The sequence below is a fragment of the Drosophila albomicans genome, chromosome 3 (genome assembly GCF_009650485.2).
Source record: "Drosophila albomicans strain 15112-1751.03 chromosome 3, ASM965048v2, whole genome shotgun sequence".
Lineage (NCBI taxonomy): Eukaryota > Metazoa > Arthropoda > Insecta > Diptera > Drosophilidae > Drosophila > Drosophila albomicans.
Genome location: NC_047629.2, coordinates 46130187 through 46149744, shown reverse-complemented (window position 1 = coordinate 46149744; position 19558 = coordinate 46130187). Strand labels below are relative to the sequence as shown.

Here is a 19558-nt window from a genome sequence, read left to right as displayed (position 1 = left end):
CAAAATAATATTAGCAACACTTTCATAAATAAAAGTTTTACAAAAAGCACGTACTATTCTGTAAAATTCATGTTTGTCATTGCAATCAGCTGTTTATCGGCGCCTAATACTGTTAATAGCAGATGTATAACAGCGACACAACATAAAATGTTTGCCAATAAAATGTGGTGGTGTGTCGATAATTTTTTAAACGCAATACCCATCCATAACATCAAATGACTTGCCAATCACAGTGAAATATGGTTCTTATAAGTGCTGCCAACTTAGGTGATTTAGTAATAAAGCTTTTTAATTTGTTTATAGGCGCGTATATTTAAATAAATATTTAAAAAATGTGCTACATAAAGTATATTGAAATTCCTTGATAAGTTGGTCTCCCATCGCTCATTCAGTGCAATGGAATGCAATCCATCAGCTGCAGACGCAAGCACGCGTCAAAGCCAAAGCCACTCACACCGATAAGCAGGTGTGTTTATGATGTGTCGATTTCGATTCTCTCTCCCTCAGTTAGTTGGTCGCAGAACTTCAAGCGTATTGGTCGTGTGTCGATATCAAGGCGGAATTGTGGGCATTGTGATATTGAGCGCAGAACCGTAAGCGTGCGCCCCGCGTTTAGCTCAGCGAGCAGAGCAACAAATAGCCGTAACTGCCGTTAACTGGCTTATCAGCCTTTTTTGTCAAAGAGTAATTTGTGATACCTGTCCGTTTTTTTTGTATTGGTTGTAGCAGCGCGACGAGCTTAAGTGGTGTTAATTTTTATTATTAATTATTATCGTATTTATTGGCAAACGAAAAAAGTGAAGTGCGAATTACCAGCACTTCAAGTACTCCGTTTGTTGTTGTCAGTTGCAATAAATTTCTCAGCAATTTCTCCAGCCATTGTCCAGTTGAATGTGCAATTGCAGAACCAGATAATAAAAATCTGTGTGAGTGTATGCAGTGCGCGAGTGTGAGTGTGTGTTTGTCTGTGTGAAGAGTGTGTGATTTACAAACCATTAGTCGCTATCAACAACACATTAGACAAATTGCTAAATTAGCTGCGGCTGTCGCGCAACTCTCGCAATTTGCGATACACTTGAAGAAGTCGAAGCAGCAGCGGAGCACCAGAAGTTGAAGGTGAAGGAGAATAAGCCAAATATTTGTAGTGTAGTAGCAAATAGTACTCTCCCTCTCTAGCCAAGCCTTTGCCTTAGCCCTCTCACTCGCACTCCCCTTTAGCCACCACCACCCTCACTCTCGCATCGCTTTGGCGCTCTGATAAGCTCGGTGACTGGTGTCAATCGGCTGGTTGATTGACTCAACATTTGTGTATTGTTTTTATATGGTTATAAGAGTTTGATCTGATAATCAACATTCACTGAATTCCGTTACTAGCAAGAGAGAGTGTGAAAAGGGAGAGAGGGCTGCAGCGCAATTGCCACCAAAAATGTTGGAGACTTGAACTACGCCGAGGCGCAACGATAAATCACAAGACGATAACGATAAAAAGAAAATGAATTCACAATTCGATTCTGGTATCGAGGGCAATCGTACACATCCCTTTCGATCAAATATCGATCGAATTCCCACTACACACAATGAAAAGAACTGGGAATGGACTTATCTGGTGGTAAGTGCTTTTTGTTTGCAATTCAATTTAATACTCGCATTAATGTAGCGGAAATAGGGTATATTGGATATTGTGCCATATCTGATTGTATGTAAAGAGTTGAATGAGCTCTCTTCGATCATAAAAAGTATACACAAATATTCTTTATCAGCAAAACTTTGATCTGAATGTGCCGTATCAATTTTAATCGTTATATCTAAATATACACTTTAAATTTGTTAGGAAAGTTCCTGAATGCAGATCATGCTTATTTCCGATTTTAGAATATATGCCACAATTAGTCATATTAGCAAATGAATATCGAAAAAATAACGGTTTTTATACACTAGGTTTTTTAGTGCCATTCAGTTTCATTAATGGAACGCAATCCGAAATTAAATGTTTGAAGTACAAAATAAATTTTCTCTGAAAATATAGTTTTTGTGTAGATTTAATACTTTGGAAATCTCGAACAAATTTTTAAATTTAAAAAATATAGCGAAATTGTGAATACAAATATATTAAAATAATTAGAACTTTAAGAATTTTTATAATCAGATTATAAAGTTAAGGGGAACAGGGTATCTTTTAGTCTTTACTAACGAGCTAATAATTGTTTTTGTTTTGTCGCAATTTATGTACTCTTAATTTTATATTGTCCACTTGACCATAGCGCAAATGCCGCAACCTCGAGCTAGAGGAGTCATATGACTTGTACATGCGCCGCCTGCGCATTGGCTACTTGTCGATCTTCATCTTCATCGAGCTGCTGGTGGCCAGCGTTCATACACTGCTGTTGCTGACCTCATCGGACTTGACCTATTCCTACATTGACATGGTGGCCTACATGGTAACGGGCTTATTGCTATGGCTAATACTCTCGATCAACTTCAAGAGCGAACTCATCAGCAAACACGGCTGGATTGTTTACGCCTCCTCCTGGCTGGCCGTGTCCGTTATGGTGTTGATGGGTAAGTCAGCTATGGCATTTATTTTAAACTCATAATGAATTAAATAATGCTTTTTCAGACATTGGCCTCAACATTTATCACGCGACTTCCACCAACGATATACTTAATCCCATCTATGATGCTTACACCTTGTATGCCATCTACATGTTCATGCCCATTCCTTACATACTGCAGCCGTTGATCCTAGGCATCGCAGTGACCATCTGCTATATCATCAACTACAGTTTTGTCATCGCGTCCAAGGAGCGAAATCAAGACAGCTATTATGAGACAAATCAGCAAAATCAAATGCACAGCATTGTCAAGTGAGCAGCCTAAGAGATTTCCTATTCAATCGTATTTCGGATATGTTTATTGTATAGATTCCATATTGCAGCGAAGCCCTCTACCTAATCAGCGTCAATTGCCTGGGCATCTTCTTTCGCCTGATGCGTGACATTGCGCTGCGCACTACGTTTTTGGATCGTCGACAGTACGTGGAGGAGAATCTATTGCTGCGCTATGCACGAGATCAGGAGAGAAGTCTACTCCTCAGTATACTGCCCGCCCAAATAGCTGATCGACTGCAGGAGGATGTGCGCAATCGCATCGAACGCTCCAAACAGCAGCATCAGCAACGCACGCGATTCGATCAGCGTTCGATCAACAGCAGTCAGTCGATAAAGCGCTGGCGACAACCGGATCATGGGTGAGTATAATGTTATCTTATCAAGCATATAAAGTTGTAAATCACACTCTCTTCCATGCAGCACACTGTTTATTGAACCACATAAGGATGTGACTGTGCTTTATGCGGATGTGGTAAACTACACGCATCTAACCACAACGCTAGATGTAAAGAAACTCGTCGAGGCGCTGCACGATCTCTTCGTGCGCTTCGACATTGCTAGCGAGGAGCATAATGTGATGCGCATCAAGTTCTTGGGTGACTGTTACTATTGCGTGGCTGGTCTGGCGAGTCCAAACGAGGATCACGCAATGTGCTGTGTGGATCTGGGACTGCGCATGATCAAGGACATACGCGATGTGCGCGAGAAGCGACATCTCAACATCGATATGCGCATTGGCGTGCATTCGGGTGATGTCTTGTCCGGCGTCATTGGTGCGGCGAAGTGGCAATTTGATATCTGGTCCAAGGATGTGGATATTGCCAATCGACTGGAGGCCACCGGTGCCACAGGACGTGTGCATGTTAGTCAGCATACTCTGAGCAAACTGGATGGTGAATACTTCTTTGAGGATGGCACGGAGAAGGCACGCGAAGATCCCGTGCTGCAGAAGCACAACATACGCACCTTTCTGATCAAATCGTTACGAGTGAGTATTCCACATGTGTCCATCGATTCGACTGGCATCGATTAAATCCCACATTGACGAAAGTTTATAGGACCCCAAGCACGATCCACGTCGCGTGAAGCGTGAGCTTCTGGCCAAGAAGCTAAGCGAGGCCAGCAAGTCAAATTTCATGTACAATTCAACGCTGCAGCAATACAATCAAGTACGTAACCAGGCCAAGCTGGAAATGTGCCGCGAGCTGGATAAAATGCCCATCGGTCGTATACAGTAAATCGAAAAGAAAATGGAATATTAACGAAGGATTACTAATCGAGCCTGTTGTGTTGCTTACAGAATGACGAAATTGTGTCGACGCTCGACGAATCCCACGCAGGATGAGATCGAGGAGGAGACTTTTCGACGCAACATTAGCTCGTTTTGTTTGCTCTTTCAAATACGCAACTGGGAGTATCAATACATCAAGGAACCCGATATGATGTTCAAGTACAGCATTGCACTCTCCTGGATTGTCTACATGAGCCTGCTGACCATTCAACTGCTGAGCAAGGAGTAAGAATGGGTTACGATTATAGAGAATGCTTTGATGTTAGTGAATCATAATGTATTTAACAAGCAGAGGGAACCTCTTACAACTCAAGAAACTGTATAGATTATCGCTTAGTGTGAATAGATAAGACAATGTTGCATGTTATAATGTTAGCTATTTTGTCTGTCTGTCTGTTCATATAGAGACCTAAGAATGTGAGGTGCAGATAACTGCTACTGTTGCGATTGACTCAACTTTGTTTAAGAATTAAATCATCCCCCTTTTGCTCACTCTCTTAAATCCATCAGAATAACTAAAACTTAATAGTAATTATCATTTCAATTAAGTAGGATTGATTAATATATTTCAAAGTTATTAAGAAAACAATTTTATAGAGCGAAAGTCAATTTCAGCTAAGCTTCATAATTAGCCTAATTCTCAAGTATTTATTAACTTTCCTTTCTTTTTCAGTGCCAAATATCACTACTGGATCATCGACGGCATTACCATCAGTCTGCTGAGCACTCTGCTCATCATCTCGTGGTACAAGAAACTCTGGATCATGTACGTCTCGGATAACGAACAGTCACGACCACGTTTCAAGCCAAGTCGCTTTCTCTACCGATTGTCCGACTGCATGCAGCGCAATATTGTGCTTCGCATTTCTGTCTACTTCCTGATCATCACCTCCTACATTGCTGTGGCTGCCATGCAAGTGGTGAGTACTCAGATTGCTGTTTACCGCATTCTAAAAGTGTTTAACCAACTGTCCTTTTACCTAGATGGACTGCACACCAGAAGATGCAGTGCAATGCTTTCATCCCTGGGTAAGTGAGATTGGATTTAAGAAGCATTCCAAAGTTATTTATATTCCTTTTTCAGGTGCTCACCAATTGCATGACGCTGATCATCGGCACCACATTCCTCTTCACGCGCATTCCGTTCGTTGTGAAGACAACTGCGGCTGTGATTATTACTCTGACTTATGCGATCCTCGTGATGGTTGAGTTTCATTATATCTTTAAGGACAGTCCATCGACAAATGCCAATTTGAATGCGGAGTATTCGCACATTCTGCTAATACTAATTACGTTAGGTATTTTTCACTTAATGGAGCGACAAACTGAATTCATTGCCAAGGTGGATTACAAGTAAGTCCTGTCCTTAATCCTTTGTTCCGATCCAACTAATGAACACAGCATGTTTGCAGTTGGAAGCGGCAGCTGTTGCAGAAGCAGGACGATGCACTGATTACCAACGATACGATCAAGGTGCTGCTGGTCAACATTTTGCCCTCTCACGTGGGTAAGTCCTGAGGGGAAAATATGTTAAAGAGTCACTTCTAATCATTCTCCACTTTCAGCTGAATTCTATCTATCAACACAGCTGCAGAACGAGCTTTACTACGAGGAGTACGACAATGTGGCTGTGATGTTTGCCTCCATCAAGAACTTTGATACGGACAAAATAGGTTTGCGTGTGCTCAACGAGATCATCTGTGACTTTGACGATGTGGTTAGGAATATATTACCTCAAGCATGTTTTCACCTAGACTCACACTCTTTCCTTCACTTTCCAGCTCAACAAATACTCGAGTAGTCTACGCGTGGAGAAGATCAAGGTTGCCAATTGGACGTACATGGCTGCCTGTGGTCTGGACGTTACTCGCTCCGAGAAGGTGAATGCTCCACAGATCAAATTTCGCAACTTGTCGCTGATGCCCAACGGACGACGCAGTGAATACCGTCCCAATGGCTCGGAGCAAGTGCAGCGCGTGCCTTTTGGCAATGGCAGCACAATTGCCTTAGATTTGGAGCGTGGTCAGTACGAGGGCAATATCATAAGCAATACGCCACGGATGAGCAGAGAAGACATCACCGGGGACAATGACGAAGCCATCAAAGTCATGGCCAACTTTGCACTGGATCTAATGCGAGCCATGCGCAGATTCAATGCGGAGAACATGCAGTCGGAGTACGAGGGCAGCACGGATTACGGCATGCTGCGCATTGGCATCTCCCATGGCCGAGCTATGGCCGGAGTTGTGGGCATCTCGAAGCCTCACTACGATATCTGGGGAAATCCTGTCAACATGGCATCGCGCATGGACTCCACAGGGATTCCTGGCAAGATTCAGGTCACTGAGAACACAGCCTTAAAGTTGCGCAACTATAATATTCAATGCAACTACCGCGGCATGACCTTCGTCAAGGGGCGTGGCAACATTCCCACCTACATCCTGGGGACGGACGACAATTACGAAGGATTTCTGCCGCATCAAGCTCCGACAACGTCACAACCCACTTAGTTAATCCTCTATTTAATGCATCCTCTTGTACATTATGTATGTTTGTAATCTGTAAATAAATATAAATCAATCAAAAAGGAATGTGTTTTGGAAGTTATCTAGTCAGCATGTCCTTTTAATTCATTTGGAATTAATTTCTGTTTCCATTTACAAATATCTTTTATTAATGTTCTTGAAACGACTTAAATCCTTTTTACTGCGTGTTCGTAGAAAACAAGATAGGGACTATTTATATGAAGAAGGACATCCTGTTAATCCTTAAAATGACCGAATTATATACTATTTTCTAACAGCATGTATTCTATAAGAAAAGTCCTTAAACTAAAATCAGCCACAACTCGGTTGTATACTTGCGCATTTTGCCAGGATATGTCTCGTTGGGTTTGTTAAAACCAACTCTATGGATTGGCATCAAAACAATATGGGGTTATCTAAGGATTGTACACTTCAAAAATATTGGTCGAAAGTCGCTCGAAATCTGTTCAAAAACACAAAATCCTATATAACTCAGAAACCAACAGGACCCAGCCGATGTCCTTTACCAAGAAGATAGACCTAGTAAATAGCCGTTAAATAACACTAGTCCCAAGAGTATCCTTCAAAGGACTTTCGAGATATGGATATTTTTCATAAAGCGTAAATATCCTTTTTTCTCAGCTCCTGTAAGGATTTTCGTCCTTGTTACTGTATTTTTATATATAGGTAGGAAAAAGCTATCTTTGTATCAAAGGACTTCCTTCTAGTCCTTCAAATGACGGGGTTACAGCGGATTTTTTGATTTTTGACTTAATTTTCTATGCCTCCCCCTTGAAACATTTTTCGAAAAAATTTGTTGTGGAAATTTACAAATCTTTGAATGACAATCGATAATTACGTTTGCTGTGAGTACAAAATGTGGAATCCTTTTGCGAATTTCAAGCACATTAAGAAAGTAGAGCCACAAAATGAATGTAATTATAGATCTTTGCGAGTATTGACAAGATATTTATGATTAGGACAACTATCTGTAAACCCAAGGATATTTCTGCCCTATTTACACTAAATTGTCATACAGAAACTATCAAATAATTTGTATATGATCATTAGATCGATTATTGCCTACTGTTCGCTTTTGACAGCTTAGCTTTTGTTTATGTTTAATGATTGTTTTGGTAGCGAATGCGTTCTGATTACAGAATTTTATTTACGGTAAATAGATACATATAGATATAGATATATATAAATGGATATATATTACAAATATTCGTATAATACAGATGTCAGATCGAGTCACGTTACGGGTAAACAGGCAGGTAACTTGTCGTCACACAAACAAATCATTTGTTTATAAATTATTCACTATTATAATTAAAAAATGTAACTTTAACTTTAACATTTCTGTTGCTGAGCAGAACAAATAAACCACAAATAAATCTCTCTCTCGCTCACTCGCTCTCTTGGGGGATTTGTTATACATAACATATATATATATATATAAACGTTTTGTGCACAGTTTTGAGCTTAAGTAAATGGTAGATGGTTCGAGACCTACTCGGCGCCATTGCTGGCGAGCAGAGCCGTGTCCTCGGGCAGAGGTTTGCGCTTGTAGGATGGCTCTGTGGCCAGGTAAACAACGAGAGCACCGAAGATCACATAGAGCACGCCAATAATGTTGGCCAGCACGCCAGCCGCGGGCAATGTGGAGTAGTTGGAGCTAAAGGAGCATAAAAACAGTTTTAGTTGACTTTGAAGTTGCTTCAATAAGTTTGACAACTTACAGCGAGAAGATGGCCTTCTCAGTGAGTCCCATCACAGCGCTGGCAATAGCCAAAACAAAGCCAAAGAGTCCGAAATAGATGTGCAGCGGCATCAGAGCAATCTTGTAGTTCTCCCGCATGCCCGGCACCAGGAAGGCCGTGAAACCAGCCACATACTGCAAACCAAAGATGATCACAGCCGACAGGCCCAACCACGAGTGCAGCGAGTACATATTGGGAATTGGGGGATCGGCCAGATTATGCGAATCGAATACCGTCTTCAGGGCAATCACCGTGAGTATGAAGGCAGCCATATGTATGCCAGCGTGGGTGAGCTTCAGTGTCTTCTTGCGCGTGGTGCGAAAACCGCGATACACCAAAATAGCTACAAGAAAGAGTTGCACCCATTAGTATATTAGTTGCACCTTTATCCGGTTAATGAGACTACTCACAATTGCCATACAAGTAGATGAAGCCAATGGTCATAAATAATGGATGCCAGTTAAACTCGAGCTTGGGATTCGATGAGCCACCTAAGCCTCCATAGTGCTGGCCAATCCAGGTGCCAACCAACACAATCATTGTCAGGCCACACAGCTGTGTCAGCACATAGAGCACCTTGAAGTTGATCAGTGCCGGATCCATAGTGGACTTGTTGTTGCCGCCTGCAAGAGCCAAAAATAAACAAAAATTGAAACGCGCTAAACAAACAACAACAGCAGAAAACCATTCCCAAAAATTGCTATCAAAAATAGCCAGCATAAGTTTTGATGAAAGAATGCAAAGTGGCTGTATAAATTATAAATTGCCCAAAAATATTCCCATTACTATAGAAGAGCACATATCTATTTTTGGCACATTGAACATGAAATAACATAACAGATACATATGATTGTTGTGCATAGCGATGGAAAAGTAATTTAAAGTAGTCAGTAGCGTCTATGGAATTTACAAAGATCTGCATGAAATTTCTTTGTTATCTTTTTATAACTAATAGACTATGAAATGCCTTTCATGTTTCTTAACACATTCATATGTAGCGTATACGTAACATAAGTAAAAGTACTGCTTGCAATTTTAAAGCAGTGCAAGCTGTTGCCAATTATTCAAGCAGATGCTGCTCCAAAACTTAGTCCCTGTACCACACAAACTGCTTAGGGCATAGTTAATGTGCAAGCAGTTGATCCTGTCAGAAGTACTTTAAAGCAGTTCAGTATATTAAAATTTGCCTATTTATAAGAAGTGGTTGTATATAAATAATTAGCTTTAATTAATACTCGTTATTTGATCAAGTATAGATATGAAGATGCTACATCTCATTAAAACAGCACAAATTAATTGAAATAGGTGTCATTACAAAAAAAAGCTGCAAAGACTCGTTAAGATCTCCAAGTGTTTTCCGCCGTTGATCCATTAATTAACTATAATGCAATCTTGATGGCCTGTGAGTCTGTGACCCGTCAATTGGGTTCCCCACATAGCTGTCATATGATATCATAGACACACAACACATGAACTACAGGCGTGGCATGTAATTCCAGTGATCTGTGTAATCGATAAACAAAAGCGTCGATAAACTACGCCGTCGGCAAGCTGAGATCTTTAAGCGAGAGCAGCGAGTGTTTATTTGTTTGTGTATCGGATTGCAAGTAATTGTAATAAATGCGAATTGCTGTGATTAGATTACACGCCTTAAGTCATAATAATGTGCACAGCATGTTAATTGTTTGCCTAACATTTTAAGGCGACCAATAGAACAGCAGGTGGTTGGCATCAGTATTGTCGATGGGACTGGAAGTGGGAGTGGGGCTGGAAATGGTGCTGTTCTGTTAGTTAGTTATCAGCAGAACGTGTAAACATTGTCTGGCAGCCTCTATACAATCTACTGTAGTGGCAGAATGATACCAAATCGCTTTAAATAGCATTTTTAGCTATGTATCTAAAGTTTTCGATATGGTCGTGGAATGAAGCGGAGCGGGATGAAAAAGGCAGATAAAAAATTGCAAATAAATTAAAAATCGGAATGCTTTTTTGATGAAATGTATGAAATGTGTTGTGCGCGTGTTAGAAGTTAAAGAAAAAGTACAACATGCTAGATAAATCAAGTAGCAGGCAGAAATGCAAGTCAAACAAGAGCAAGCAGTTCACTAACCAGCTACTTGATTTAAAGTTCCTTACGAATCGATAAAAGTCGATAGCATGATCAGCTAGTTTATAGTTTAAATTATCAACAGTTGTAAGCAGTTCACTTTTGGCAACCTTGACTTCGCTATGTCAGCTACTTTAATTTAAGGTTCTTGTTTGCGAATGCTATGCAAATGTAAGTTCTGCTATTGATAAAAGCCGATGCTTACGTTTACAACTTTAATTTTTGGCACTTTACAACAGATGAACTTGATAGATTGAACTAGTTTAATGGCTGAGTATCTGTTTCGCGATAGCGACAAGTGCAAGCACTTGCTTAAGGACAACCTTGACTCTGCTTTATCGCTGCTTATCAACTGCTTGAGTTGAAGTTTTGTTTGTTCGCGAAAGATATGCAAATGTTTTAAAAGTGGAGCTAGTTTTGAATTTAGGGGCAGATACTTTGCAACTTCACACGTGCCACATATTATACAACAATAAATTTTGGTTACTTTATTAATTGGATTTTTTTTGTTGGCCAGAGAAATTAATAGTCGTGCACCTATTAATAATGTTTAAAGTGCACATTATAAATAATCGAGTGTTAGTTAAGCAGGCGTGCTGCACGTTGTTGTTGTTGTTGTTGTTGGTGTTGTGCAACAAAGCGTTGCAACAGATCGTGCGCAAAATTTGAAGGTAATGAATGGCGCAGAAAAAACAGCGAGAAAGAAATAAACAATCTACATAAAAAGTAAAACTTTTTCAAGATGCGACGACGCCGACGACGACTTTGGAAAAGCGTAAAAAGTTGAAGACAGCAAAAGTAAAATAAATACGACGAGCAAACACAAACGGCACAAAAATGCTGAAAAACTAAAGTGAAATTCAACTTGTTGCGATGTTGATGACTCTGCACAAGGAGACCAAGGAGAAGTGGGCGGGAGACGGGTGCAGACAAACAGACACACGAACGCACATTCGGTGGGTGAAGAAGAAGCATCAGCAAGTGAAGTATGAGCATTAGTAATGCAATTGCAACGGTTTCTCTCTCTCTAACGCTCTCTTGCAATCATCGCTCTTGATCTTCCACTCTGTCTCTCTTTCTTTTGCTTTCTTCTTAGTCTATCCTGCCGACTGCGTTTTGTTTCAAGCTTTTACCACTAATTCGACGCCGCACTAAATTCGTTGAGTTGTTTAACGCCGCGGCCATAAAATTAATATGCATGTTATTGTTGTTGTTTTTATACCTTTACTTGCGACCGCATCGGCAGCCGCAACTGTTGGCTGCACTTGTTCTGTTATTGTTGTTGTTGTTACCGCCGCTGTCACTGCTTGCGGTTGTTGTTGTTGTTGTTGCTGATCAGCCTTGCCATTATTTTCGCCATTCGCTGCTGGTGCTGCCGCTGCCAATTCAACAACAGCAACAGGCTCGGCTTTGACTTCAATTGAGGTCGTTGTTGGCGCCGCTGTCGGCGTTGACGTTGCCGTCGTCTGCGCCGCCTGCTCAATATCCAAATCCTTTGACATGGTCACACTTTTAGTTACACTTGAAAATCAATACACGTACTCCCGCTAGCTAATTGCGTGTTGTCCGCTTTTAATTTGCATACACAGGCAATAGCAGTGTCGCTAGTTAGACAAAATAAAACAATACACACACACACACACGTATGCAAATGCAACGAAATGCGAATACAACCAACCGAGCACCTCAAAGTGCAATGCGCAACTGAATTTAAAGTTGGCGCTTTGCTCGCTAGGCGGGGCGCTTGGCAGCGCTGCCGACGATGACGTTGGCAGCGCAAAAGCTTTGACGCATAGACAAAACTCGCATGGGAGTAGCAAAAGTTTGCAATACCACAGCTTTAACTGACATCAAATGTCGGCAAATTATAAAATTTATCATAAGCTTACGCACATAGTGGGAGAGTAGGAAGCTTTTAATAACGCATCTTAAAGTGTCGGCTAATTGTCAAACTAATAAGAGTAATTTAAGAATGAACCTTAAAGAGCTCCCCATGGACATTGCATTAAATGCTTAATAGAAGTTGACATGCAATCGCCTAAAGCTACTTTGTTGTTATTGTGACTGTTGTTGTTAATATGCACGACACTTAACCGCAGAATGCGAAGGGGGTTAGAGGGAGGCGCATTCCTTTGACTAAACCTCATTTGAGATGCTTACTGAGTTGCATTTCAATAGCTTATAAAATGTTCTATGCATAATAATTGCAAAACGCACTTGTCACTTACCCAGCGAGAAGAGCATTTTAAATTCACTTGTTTTTCCTCTTTTTTTGCTACTGTTATTTGTTTTGAATTTTAAGCGACTGCCTTAAAAGACTTTTGCAAGATTTATCAATTTATTATTCACTTTGCCAGCTGTTTACTGTCTGGTCTTAACTTGTTGAGCAAATTGCGTTGTATGCAGCATTTGATTTTTGGCTGTATCACAACTCAATCCATTTTCCATATGGATGCAGTGAAAATTCTGCAAAGGCGACAGGCGACAACGCAGCTACGCCTCCGCAACTTCCCCTCAAAAGCTATCGGACAAAGCTTTCTTTGACATGAAAGTTCAAAGCATTAACCAAACGAAAGCTCTAACACAATTGCACACATTCACACAGATACACGGTGTGAACCACTTGTTGGATATTAATGCTATGTTTATTTGTTTCAAAGTAACGAATTTGAAAACTTGGCTTACAATTACAGTTGCAACGTAATACTTACAGTTTTCTGTATATGTGTCAATCAGCAGCCACGTTGTATCCAATTCTTCCATCTAACGAGTAATCACGAGAAAAAAAATAAAAGAACGCCGCGATCGAAGAGAACCACAACCGAATGAGTCAAGCAAAAAATCACAACAACTACAGCTGCAGCAACCGCAGAGCGATTCGCGACGTCAGCTTTTGGTCTGCATTAGCGCGACGCGGCGTCAACAAAAGCCAAAAGCAAACAAATTAAGAAGAGATCTTCTTATCACTGCTCGTGCCAATGACCGGCAATCACTGTATGAGAAAGACTAGTTCAAGGTTGCACGTTTCCCTTAATCGGATTTGTAATCGATCTACCTGCCCTGCATGATAATTGCTGTTGTTATTGTTTACTCACTTGGAAAATGGCTGCAAGAAGAAGAGTGGATCAAATTACCACTAAGCGCGACAGCGAGTTGAGTTTTAAAACGCACTATTCTACGACAAAAAAATGCCTCTAGCTTGGTCACACTTGATTAGGAGTGGGCGCTATTCTGTAAACAGGTGCAGAACTAGATAACAGCTACATCTTCAAGGAATCTAAAATATTTTTAATAAAAAACGTAACATAAGCAACAGCATTTGTGAAACAATCGCTCCAAATAAACAAAATAATTCGACTTTGCCGAGCTTTCAGTATTAACCTGACACTTGGTCTCACTGAATTACAACGGCTGATATCGATAAGTCAGGTGTGCGCCCGATTTGTGCATCGCTAACAAAACGAGCAACAACACAAACTGCAGTTTGATTTTTTATTTTATTTTTTTGTTTTGTGCCAATTAAATGCAACATGCTTTCCAATTTGATGGTGACCAATCAGAAGGTGGTTCTGATAATTGGTAAGTGTGATGCAACGCACATTGCTAAAGTAATTAAAACGATTCTTTTCTGCCTTGCACAGATCAACTGAATCGCGAACGTATCGCAGCAAAGTTCATTGACAGCCTTTTGAAAGAACAGGGACAGGGCGAGGAAGTTAAAGTGCTGCCAATTGGCACGCAATTGAAGCACGTGGCCAGCATTGAAACGCTGCTGGGTGACAACAACAACCCAAAGAACGCAATCAATGTTATACTGCCAACACTCGCCGATTTGCTGTGCTATCACAAACCCGCCCACATCTTTCAGTTCATCAACCGACTGCGACGCTGCGAGCATGTGAGCCGCGTCTTCTTGTGGGCATCCCCACAACTGTTGCTACACGCTGACGCCGAGTACATTCTGGCCGGCTGCGAGTACCTCTCGGAGCTGGTGTTACGCCTAGAGACGGATACCACGTTGTCGCTGCTGTCACGCAAACCAGGCGGTGGGGTTAGCAATAAGCGTTACACTTGCGAGGTCAGCAAGACAGAGTTCAAAGTAAAACCTCTAGTTGACGCAGCAGCGAATGCAGCAACTGTCACAGAAGTCAAGTCGGAGGAAGGCGTCAAGGCAGCTGATCCAGGTGGCACCTTTAAAATTGAGCTTGACGAGGATGAGATGGTGGCACGAAATGCGCTTACATTGCCATACGAGCGGTACGAATGAAGTTTCTTTTAGTCATATCCTTAACTAAACCTATTTTTTTACTAACAGCACAAGCGATACAGCAACAGAGGGCAACATTATTTATACTCCTGATGCGGACGACGACTTCGATGATGAGGATCCGGATGAGGATCTGCTGATCTAGAAGAGTTATCTCCACACACACACACAGCAAACGGCAGTACAAATCGCCTTGGCTTTAAATATTTACATAGGTCTCTAAATACAATAACAATTAAAAAAAAAATACCTGTAAGCGAGCTCAGCCAATTTTCAAAAAATCCGGCTCGAAAATGAAAATCTTGTTTTGTGAATAGTTTGAAAGTTTATATACTAAAATGCTACAGATACAATTGCATCGCATTAGTTACTCTTAATCTTATCTAACAATTTCTTTGTAATACTCATAAAAAACACATTCAAACGACACATTCACACCACATTTATCACACAACAATCTATAAGAGAAAAAGAATGGATCGAAAAAGGTGCATTAAATTTGATTTAAATCCGAGTTATAAAAGAGAGAAGAAATTGAATGCTCTGCCATAGCTAATTGACTTGTTGTTCTTCTTGCTGCAGTGCAACTAACTAAAGGAACTCGATGTGCTACATTTTCGTAGTGTTTCTATCTACTTATTCAGTACGTATTGTATTTACAGTGCTGATCTGATCTATTAGCCGAAAAGCAAAGTGAAGCATTGACAAGGCAAGAGCATTCTTTTGTGCGCATAATTCTTGATAAAAATCCTAGCTGACTTGCAACATTTACTATTATATATAACAAGTTGGCAAATTGTATTATGAGCACATTTACTATACGAATCTTTGAGGTAAAGATTGACGGACCGAGAGCTACAACTCGAATGCTGATATTGGAGATTTTCCTTTGACTACCGAGTATATAAGGACGTTTAAAACACTTGCACACACACACATTAACATTTAGAGGGACACGGTATTTACACAACAACAAAATGATTAACAAAAATTGTTCAATGGTAGCGTTTTCAATATAAAAAATGGCTATAACAACTCGCTCCCACTTCAAACGGGAGAGAGGTGCTCATCATCGACGCTTGAGCAGCACTTCAATGTCGCTCTTGGGATCCGAAGCGAGCGAACTCCAGGCAGTGTCTTGGCAGAGCGGTAGCTCGGGAAGCACACGCGTTTCACCATTCACCTCGCATGTTTCGCGAAGCTGAAAGAATTTGCCAACCAGCTCATCGATCCTGGCGTGAAGTTCCTGCCCGGTTAACTGAGCATTGGCCAAAGCTTCTTCACGCAGTGCAAAGACATCGTTGTCGTTGTCCAGATGCTGTTGCCACTCCACGGGCAGCTCAAAGTCTTCGGGCAGCGAAAGAGTCAGACCACCGTTTAAGCTCTTGGCTGCTGCAGCATTTTCTAGTGGCGATCCATTCGAGTAGGCCAAAGGCGAGACGAGGAACTTGAGCTGCGCGTAGATGGAGCTGCGTCCAATGAGTTTGGCTGTCCAAATTCCTGGTGTAAGCGGTTGTTTGAGGAGCGTCTTCGAGTGATTGATAACATCCAGCTGCGATTCTTCCACATGCAGCTCATTAAAGTCTTGCAGACGTCCCAAGGGATCCAACCACAGCAGTGTCAAATTGTACGAATGCGCAGCATCGTCGCGTGTTTCGGCCACTCCTTGATATGTATAGCTGAGCACAAGCTCACTTTTGGGTCCTAGCATCTTGGCAAAGTTGCGCGCCACCTGCTCCTTCTGGTCAAAGTCCGTGGAGACCTCAAAGTTGCGCAAACGTTTGCTAAAGCGCGCATTCCTCGCCAGCTTGCCCAGCTGCACGGGCCGAACACGTGTCTCCAGTTGCAGCTGCTTGGAGTCATTGCGACGCTGCGCACTAAAGCGCACTAGGAAACCCTTGTACTGATCCCGATGCAGATAATGCGTGAGCTCTAACAATTGTTCCGCCTGCAGTTGATGTTTTAGCTTTGTCTGCTGCACTGCCAAGCGCATCAAGCTGTCTCCTATAGTGCGCGTCAGATCATCGCCAGCGCTGTGCACATCCTCATGATGGTAAAGCGACTGCCAATAGCCATGCAGATTGGCGTATTCATTGGTATATGGACCATAGAGCCATTCCTCTAGCTGCAGCAGCACAGCCTGATTGATGATCGGTTCAAATTTGCGTGCAAAAAACAGAGACTTTTGCTCGGTGGCCTGCAAGCGTGCCCAATCCTCAGGCTTGAAGTCATTGGGACTGCATCCGCACCAGTCGACGACATGCTTATATTGACACTTGCAGCCCTGCTTACGTTTCCAGTTGGTCACATGCAGATTGTTGTCCACATAGCTGTGACAATGCTGCGTGTTCCGCAGCACCGTGTGAAAGAACGATTCCGCCGGCAGCAGCGTATGCCGAAAGATTCGCAACAACTCCTGCAGCAATGTATCCTCCTTAGCCGGATGTGTCACATAGCTTACGAAGGGACGTGAGAGTGCCACCCAATCGCTGCCGCCATCGACTTGAATGCCAGCGGGCAACTTGCGGTCTCCGATGCGCCACATGTGCGTATCGCACTCGACAAAGGTCTTGTCCAGTCCCTGCTTCTGGATGAAACGCTGCGTCTCGCGACCGTGGCCCTTGACAAAGTTGCGTCCTCGATTCGCGCTCATAAAGTCGACGAGTTTGTCCAGCGTCTTGACGGGAAAGTCGCTTTCACTGAGATTGATTACAAAGTCCCATTTCCAACTGGACTTGAGCAGATCCTGCATGCACTGCAGCAGCATTGTCAGCAGCGAGGCGCCGCCCCAAATCGTCGAAAAGCGTTTGCGGGCCAATCGTATGTTTGGAAACTTTGGCTCGAGTTCGAGGAGTTTGCGGTACAAATAATCCTGGCGCTGTTAGTGAGAAAGAAACAAAACACATTAACGGGTGCGCATTGATTAAGGTTCGATATTTTAAAGTACTTAAAGCAGATTCTAAATTTAAACCCTTTGAAAATTTCGTATCGGATATTAAACTTTTCAGTTCTTCAAAAAACAACGTTATGGGGTTAAAATCCAATTCTTTCTTTCAATTGAACGATCGTAACTTCCTGTCAATTCGGAAATGTCCGCATACAATCTAATTGGGTTTCTACCAAGCTTCAAAAGGCAAAGATATTTGCAAACCAATTTGACATTTTCGTCCAAAATAAAATAATTAAGATTAACAGCCTTCTGTAAATTAATGTTGCTTTGATGCTCGGATTCTAAAAATATAAAACTGTCTAACCCAACAATTAGCACAAACGATGAAACCCATTTTAATTAGCAAATCCGGCGCAGTGGCGAGGCAACTAGCTTTCTCGTCTCTCCCCCCTCAACTCACCGCATCCACGTGAATGTAATAGACGTGCTGGGGCGCATAGAGCGCGCGGAGAAGTCGATGAACTTGCCGCAATGCGCGGCCATTTAACGTCAGCAGAAATGCAATGCGAACTTGTTCCTCTCCCGGCGGCGCACTGCTTGCTGCCAGTTGTGCCGTGAATTCTATCAAGGATTATATAATTAACATAGAAGACAGTGCGCAATTTAATTGATAGCAATACTTACTGGCAATGCCCGTTTCATAGACGTTCATGGCATAGAAACCACCGCAGATTTCTTTGGCATGGCCCAAGCATTTCATGTTGCAGCTGGAATCGGGCAACTTGGCGGAGCTTGGTGGTGCATCGAAGCCACAGAAGCACTCGCGCGAATACTGAACACCCGCATAGGGATAACCCGACTGCAAGCAAAGCTCCACACAGCTGCTGGGTGAATTGGAGGTCTTTAGGCTGGCAAAGTAGCCGCCAAGCAGGCGACTGTCCTTCTCGTCGCGATAGCAGCCAAGTGCCACGTTGGCTGTATGATTGCCGGCAGGGCAGCTACTTTGCAGTTGGCTGGCATAGAAGCGTCCAGCCTGAATGGCACAGGCAATGTGGGCGATATGTTGACGGCAGTCTTTCGTCTTAGCACGTTGAAGTGCCGATATTGCTTCCTTGGCATTGATATCACATTCGGGCTGGAAGCCCAGTTGCTTTGCCACCGGCACCACATTGGCGGGCGCTGCCGGTGGCACTGCTGGCGAGGATTCGGGTGTGGATTCGTGGATATCGCGTTGGGTGCGCAATGCACCCGCCAAATCAATGTCGCGTGATTTGTACGCCAAAAACAGTTGGATGGCAATTATGAATAGCAGTATTATGAAGAATGAACGGTAGCGACGCAACCAACGCATCGATGGCGACGACTGTTGCTCCATGCTGACCATGAGAGCCTCAAGGATTCACTCGTTTTTTATTGTTGTTGTAGTCGTTGACGCTGCTGCTGTTGCTTGTTGTCGTTTTGTGAATGCGATGCAGTGATGCAGGCATGACCAGCGTTTGTGTGATTATTGTGTGCCTCAAGCGTATGGCATGGAAATTATTTACAATTTGCTTAACTTTAACTTATTTGCGTATATTTAGCTGCATTTTTCACTCCCGCTTTTCACGTTCTACATGCACACGACATTTGCAGCGAAACAGCTGTTTGAGTTGTTGCCCTGGTTGATCGATAAGTTTGCTAAGGCTTATCATCGAAAGCGGGAATCGCATTATACTCAAATTGTTATCGGCAACCTGTTTATTTTTAAATATTAGTGTTTATTAATTTTGAAAATTCAATAATTAAGCAATTTAACTTATTTCCTTATGTTTTTCATTCATACTTTAC

General features: G+C 42.2%; 4 protein-coding genes across 14 annotated transcripts; 2 read left to right on the top strand and 2 right to left on the bottom strand.

The window, feature by feature from the left end:
* Window positions 1-518: 518 nt before the first annotated feature.
* Window positions 519-6755, top strand: LOC117570183 (adenylyl cyclase X E). 9 transcript variants are annotated; one of them, XM_034251663.2, is made up of 14 exons: window positions 519-593; window positions 1375-1609; window positions 2262-2559; window positions 2618-2864; window positions 2936-3247; window positions 3309-3876; window positions 3947-4122; window positions 4189-4404; window positions 4853-5099; window positions 5164-5208; window positions 5264-5532; window positions 5592-5686; window positions 5745-5896; window positions 5961-6755. In XM_034251663.2, the coding sequence occupies exons 2-14, from the start codon at window positions 1493-1495 to the stop codon at window positions 6687-6689; spliced, it is 3471 nt and encodes a 1156-aa protein (XP_034107554.1). In that variant the 5' UTR covers window positions 519-593; window positions 1375-1492; the 3' UTR covers window positions 6690-6755. The 9 variants fall into 9 exon arrangements, 7 of the variants coding, with proteins under 7 accessions (XP_034107554.1, XP_051860530.1, XP_034107551.1 ...); XM_034251660.2 differs by having other exon boundaries at window positions 525-684; XM_034251661.2 differs by having other exon boundaries at window positions 525-1116.
* A 1077-nt stretch (window positions 6756-7832) lies between these two features.
* On the bottom strand, window positions 7833-13535 carry LOC117567341 (plasma membrane ascorbate-dependent reductase CYBRD1). Of its 3 annotated transcripts, none has more exons than XM_034247268.2 (4): window positions 12803-12912; window positions 8878-9090; window positions 8447-8810; window positions 7833-8382 (listed from the first exon to the last, which is right to left on the bottom strand). In XM_034247268.2, the coding sequence occupies exons 1-4, from the start codon at window positions 12816-12818 to the stop codon at window positions 8217-8219; spliced, it is 759 nt and encodes a 252-aa protein (XP_034103159.1). In that variant the 5' UTR covers window positions 12819-12912; the 3' UTR covers window positions 7833-8216. The 3 variants fall into 3 exon arrangements, with proteins under 3 accessions (XP_034103159.1, XP_034103158.1, XP_034103156.1); XM_034247267.2 differs by lacking the exon at window positions 12803-12912 and adding an exon at window positions 13286-13535 and having other exon boundaries at window positions 7834-8382; XM_034247265.2 differs by lacking the exon at window positions 12803-12912 and adding an exon at window positions 11797-12267 and having other exon boundaries at window positions 7834-8382.
* Window positions 13536-14000: 465 nt separating this feature from the next.
* On the top strand, window positions 14001-15194 carry LOC117567342 (elongator complex protein 5). The gene is made up of 3 exons (XM_034247269.2): window positions 14001-14153; window positions 14216-14831; window positions 14890-15194. Exons 1-3 carry the CDS (start codon window positions 14105-14107, stop codon window positions 14984-14986), a joined length of 762 nt encoding a protein of 253 aa, XP_034103160.1. The 5' UTR covers window positions 14001-14104; the 3' UTR covers window positions 14987-15194.
* A 322-nt stretch (window positions 15195-15516) lies between these two features.
* LOC117567340 (xylosyltransferase oxt) lies at window positions 15517-19390 on the bottom strand. Its single transcript, XM_034247264.2, has 3 exons — window positions 18416-19390; window positions 18192-18352; window positions 15517-17719 (listed from the first exon to the last, which is right to left on the bottom strand). Exons 1-3 carry the CDS (start codon window positions 19113-19115, stop codon window positions 15911-15913), a joined length of 2670 nt encoding a protein of 889 aa, XP_034103155.1. The 5' UTR covers window positions 19116-19390; the 3' UTR covers window positions 15517-15910.
* Between the last annotated feature and the right edge of the window lie 168 nt (window positions 19391-19558).

Excerpts from the sequence above, each read along its gene's own strand:
- LOC117567340 (XM_034247264.2), bottom strand. The coding sequence starts at position 19,115 with ATGGTCAGCATGGAGCAACAGTCGTCGCCATCGATGCGTTGGTTGCGT. Across the intron at positions 18,353-18,415 it reads CTATGAAACGGGCATTGCCA|AATTCACGGCACAACTGGCA; the intron begins GTAAGTATTGCT and ends AATCCTTGATAG. Across the intron at positions 17,720-18,191 it reads ATTACATTCACGTGGATGCG|CGCCAGGATTATTTGTACCG; the intron begins GTGAGTTGAGGG and ends TCTCACTAACAG.
- LOC117567341 (XM_034247265.2), bottom strand. The coding sequence starts at position 12,076 with ATGTCAAAGGATTTGGATATTGAGCAGGCGGCGCAGACGACGGCAACG. Across the intron at positions 8,811-8,877 it reads CATCTACTTGTATGGCAATT|CTATTTTGGTGTATCGCGGT; the intron begins GTGAGTAGTCTC and ends TCTTTCTTGTAG. Across the intron at positions 8,383-8,446 it reads GAGAAGGCCATCTTCTCGCT|CTCCAACTACTCCACATTGC; the intron begins GTAAGTTGTCAA and ends ATGCTCCTTTAG.
- LOC117567342 (XM_034247269.2), top strand. The coding sequence starts at position 14,105 with ATGCTTTCCAATTTGATGGTGACCAATCAGAAGGTGGTTCTGATAATT. Across the intron at positions 14,154-14,215 it reads GAAGGTGGTTCTGATAATTG|ATCAACTGAATCGCGAACGT; the intron begins GTAAGTGTGATG and ends TGCCTTGCACAG. Across the intron at positions 14,832-14,889 it reads CTTACATTGCCATACGAGCG|CACAAGCGATACAGCAACAG; the intron begins GTACGAATGAAG and ends TTTTACTAACAG.
- LOC117570183 (XM_034251663.2), top strand. The coding sequence starts at position 1,493 with ATGAATTCACAATTCGATTCTGGTATCGAGGGCAATCGTACACATCCC. Across the intron at positions 2,865-2,935 it reads CAAATGCACAGCATTGTCAA|CGAAGCCCTCTACCTAATCA; the intron begins GTGAGCAGCCTA and ends TCCATATTGCAG. Across the intron at positions 5,533-5,591 it reads ATTGCCAAGGTGGATTACAA|TTGGAAGCGGCAGCTGTTGC; the intron begins GTAAGTCCTGTC and ends GCATGTTTGCAG.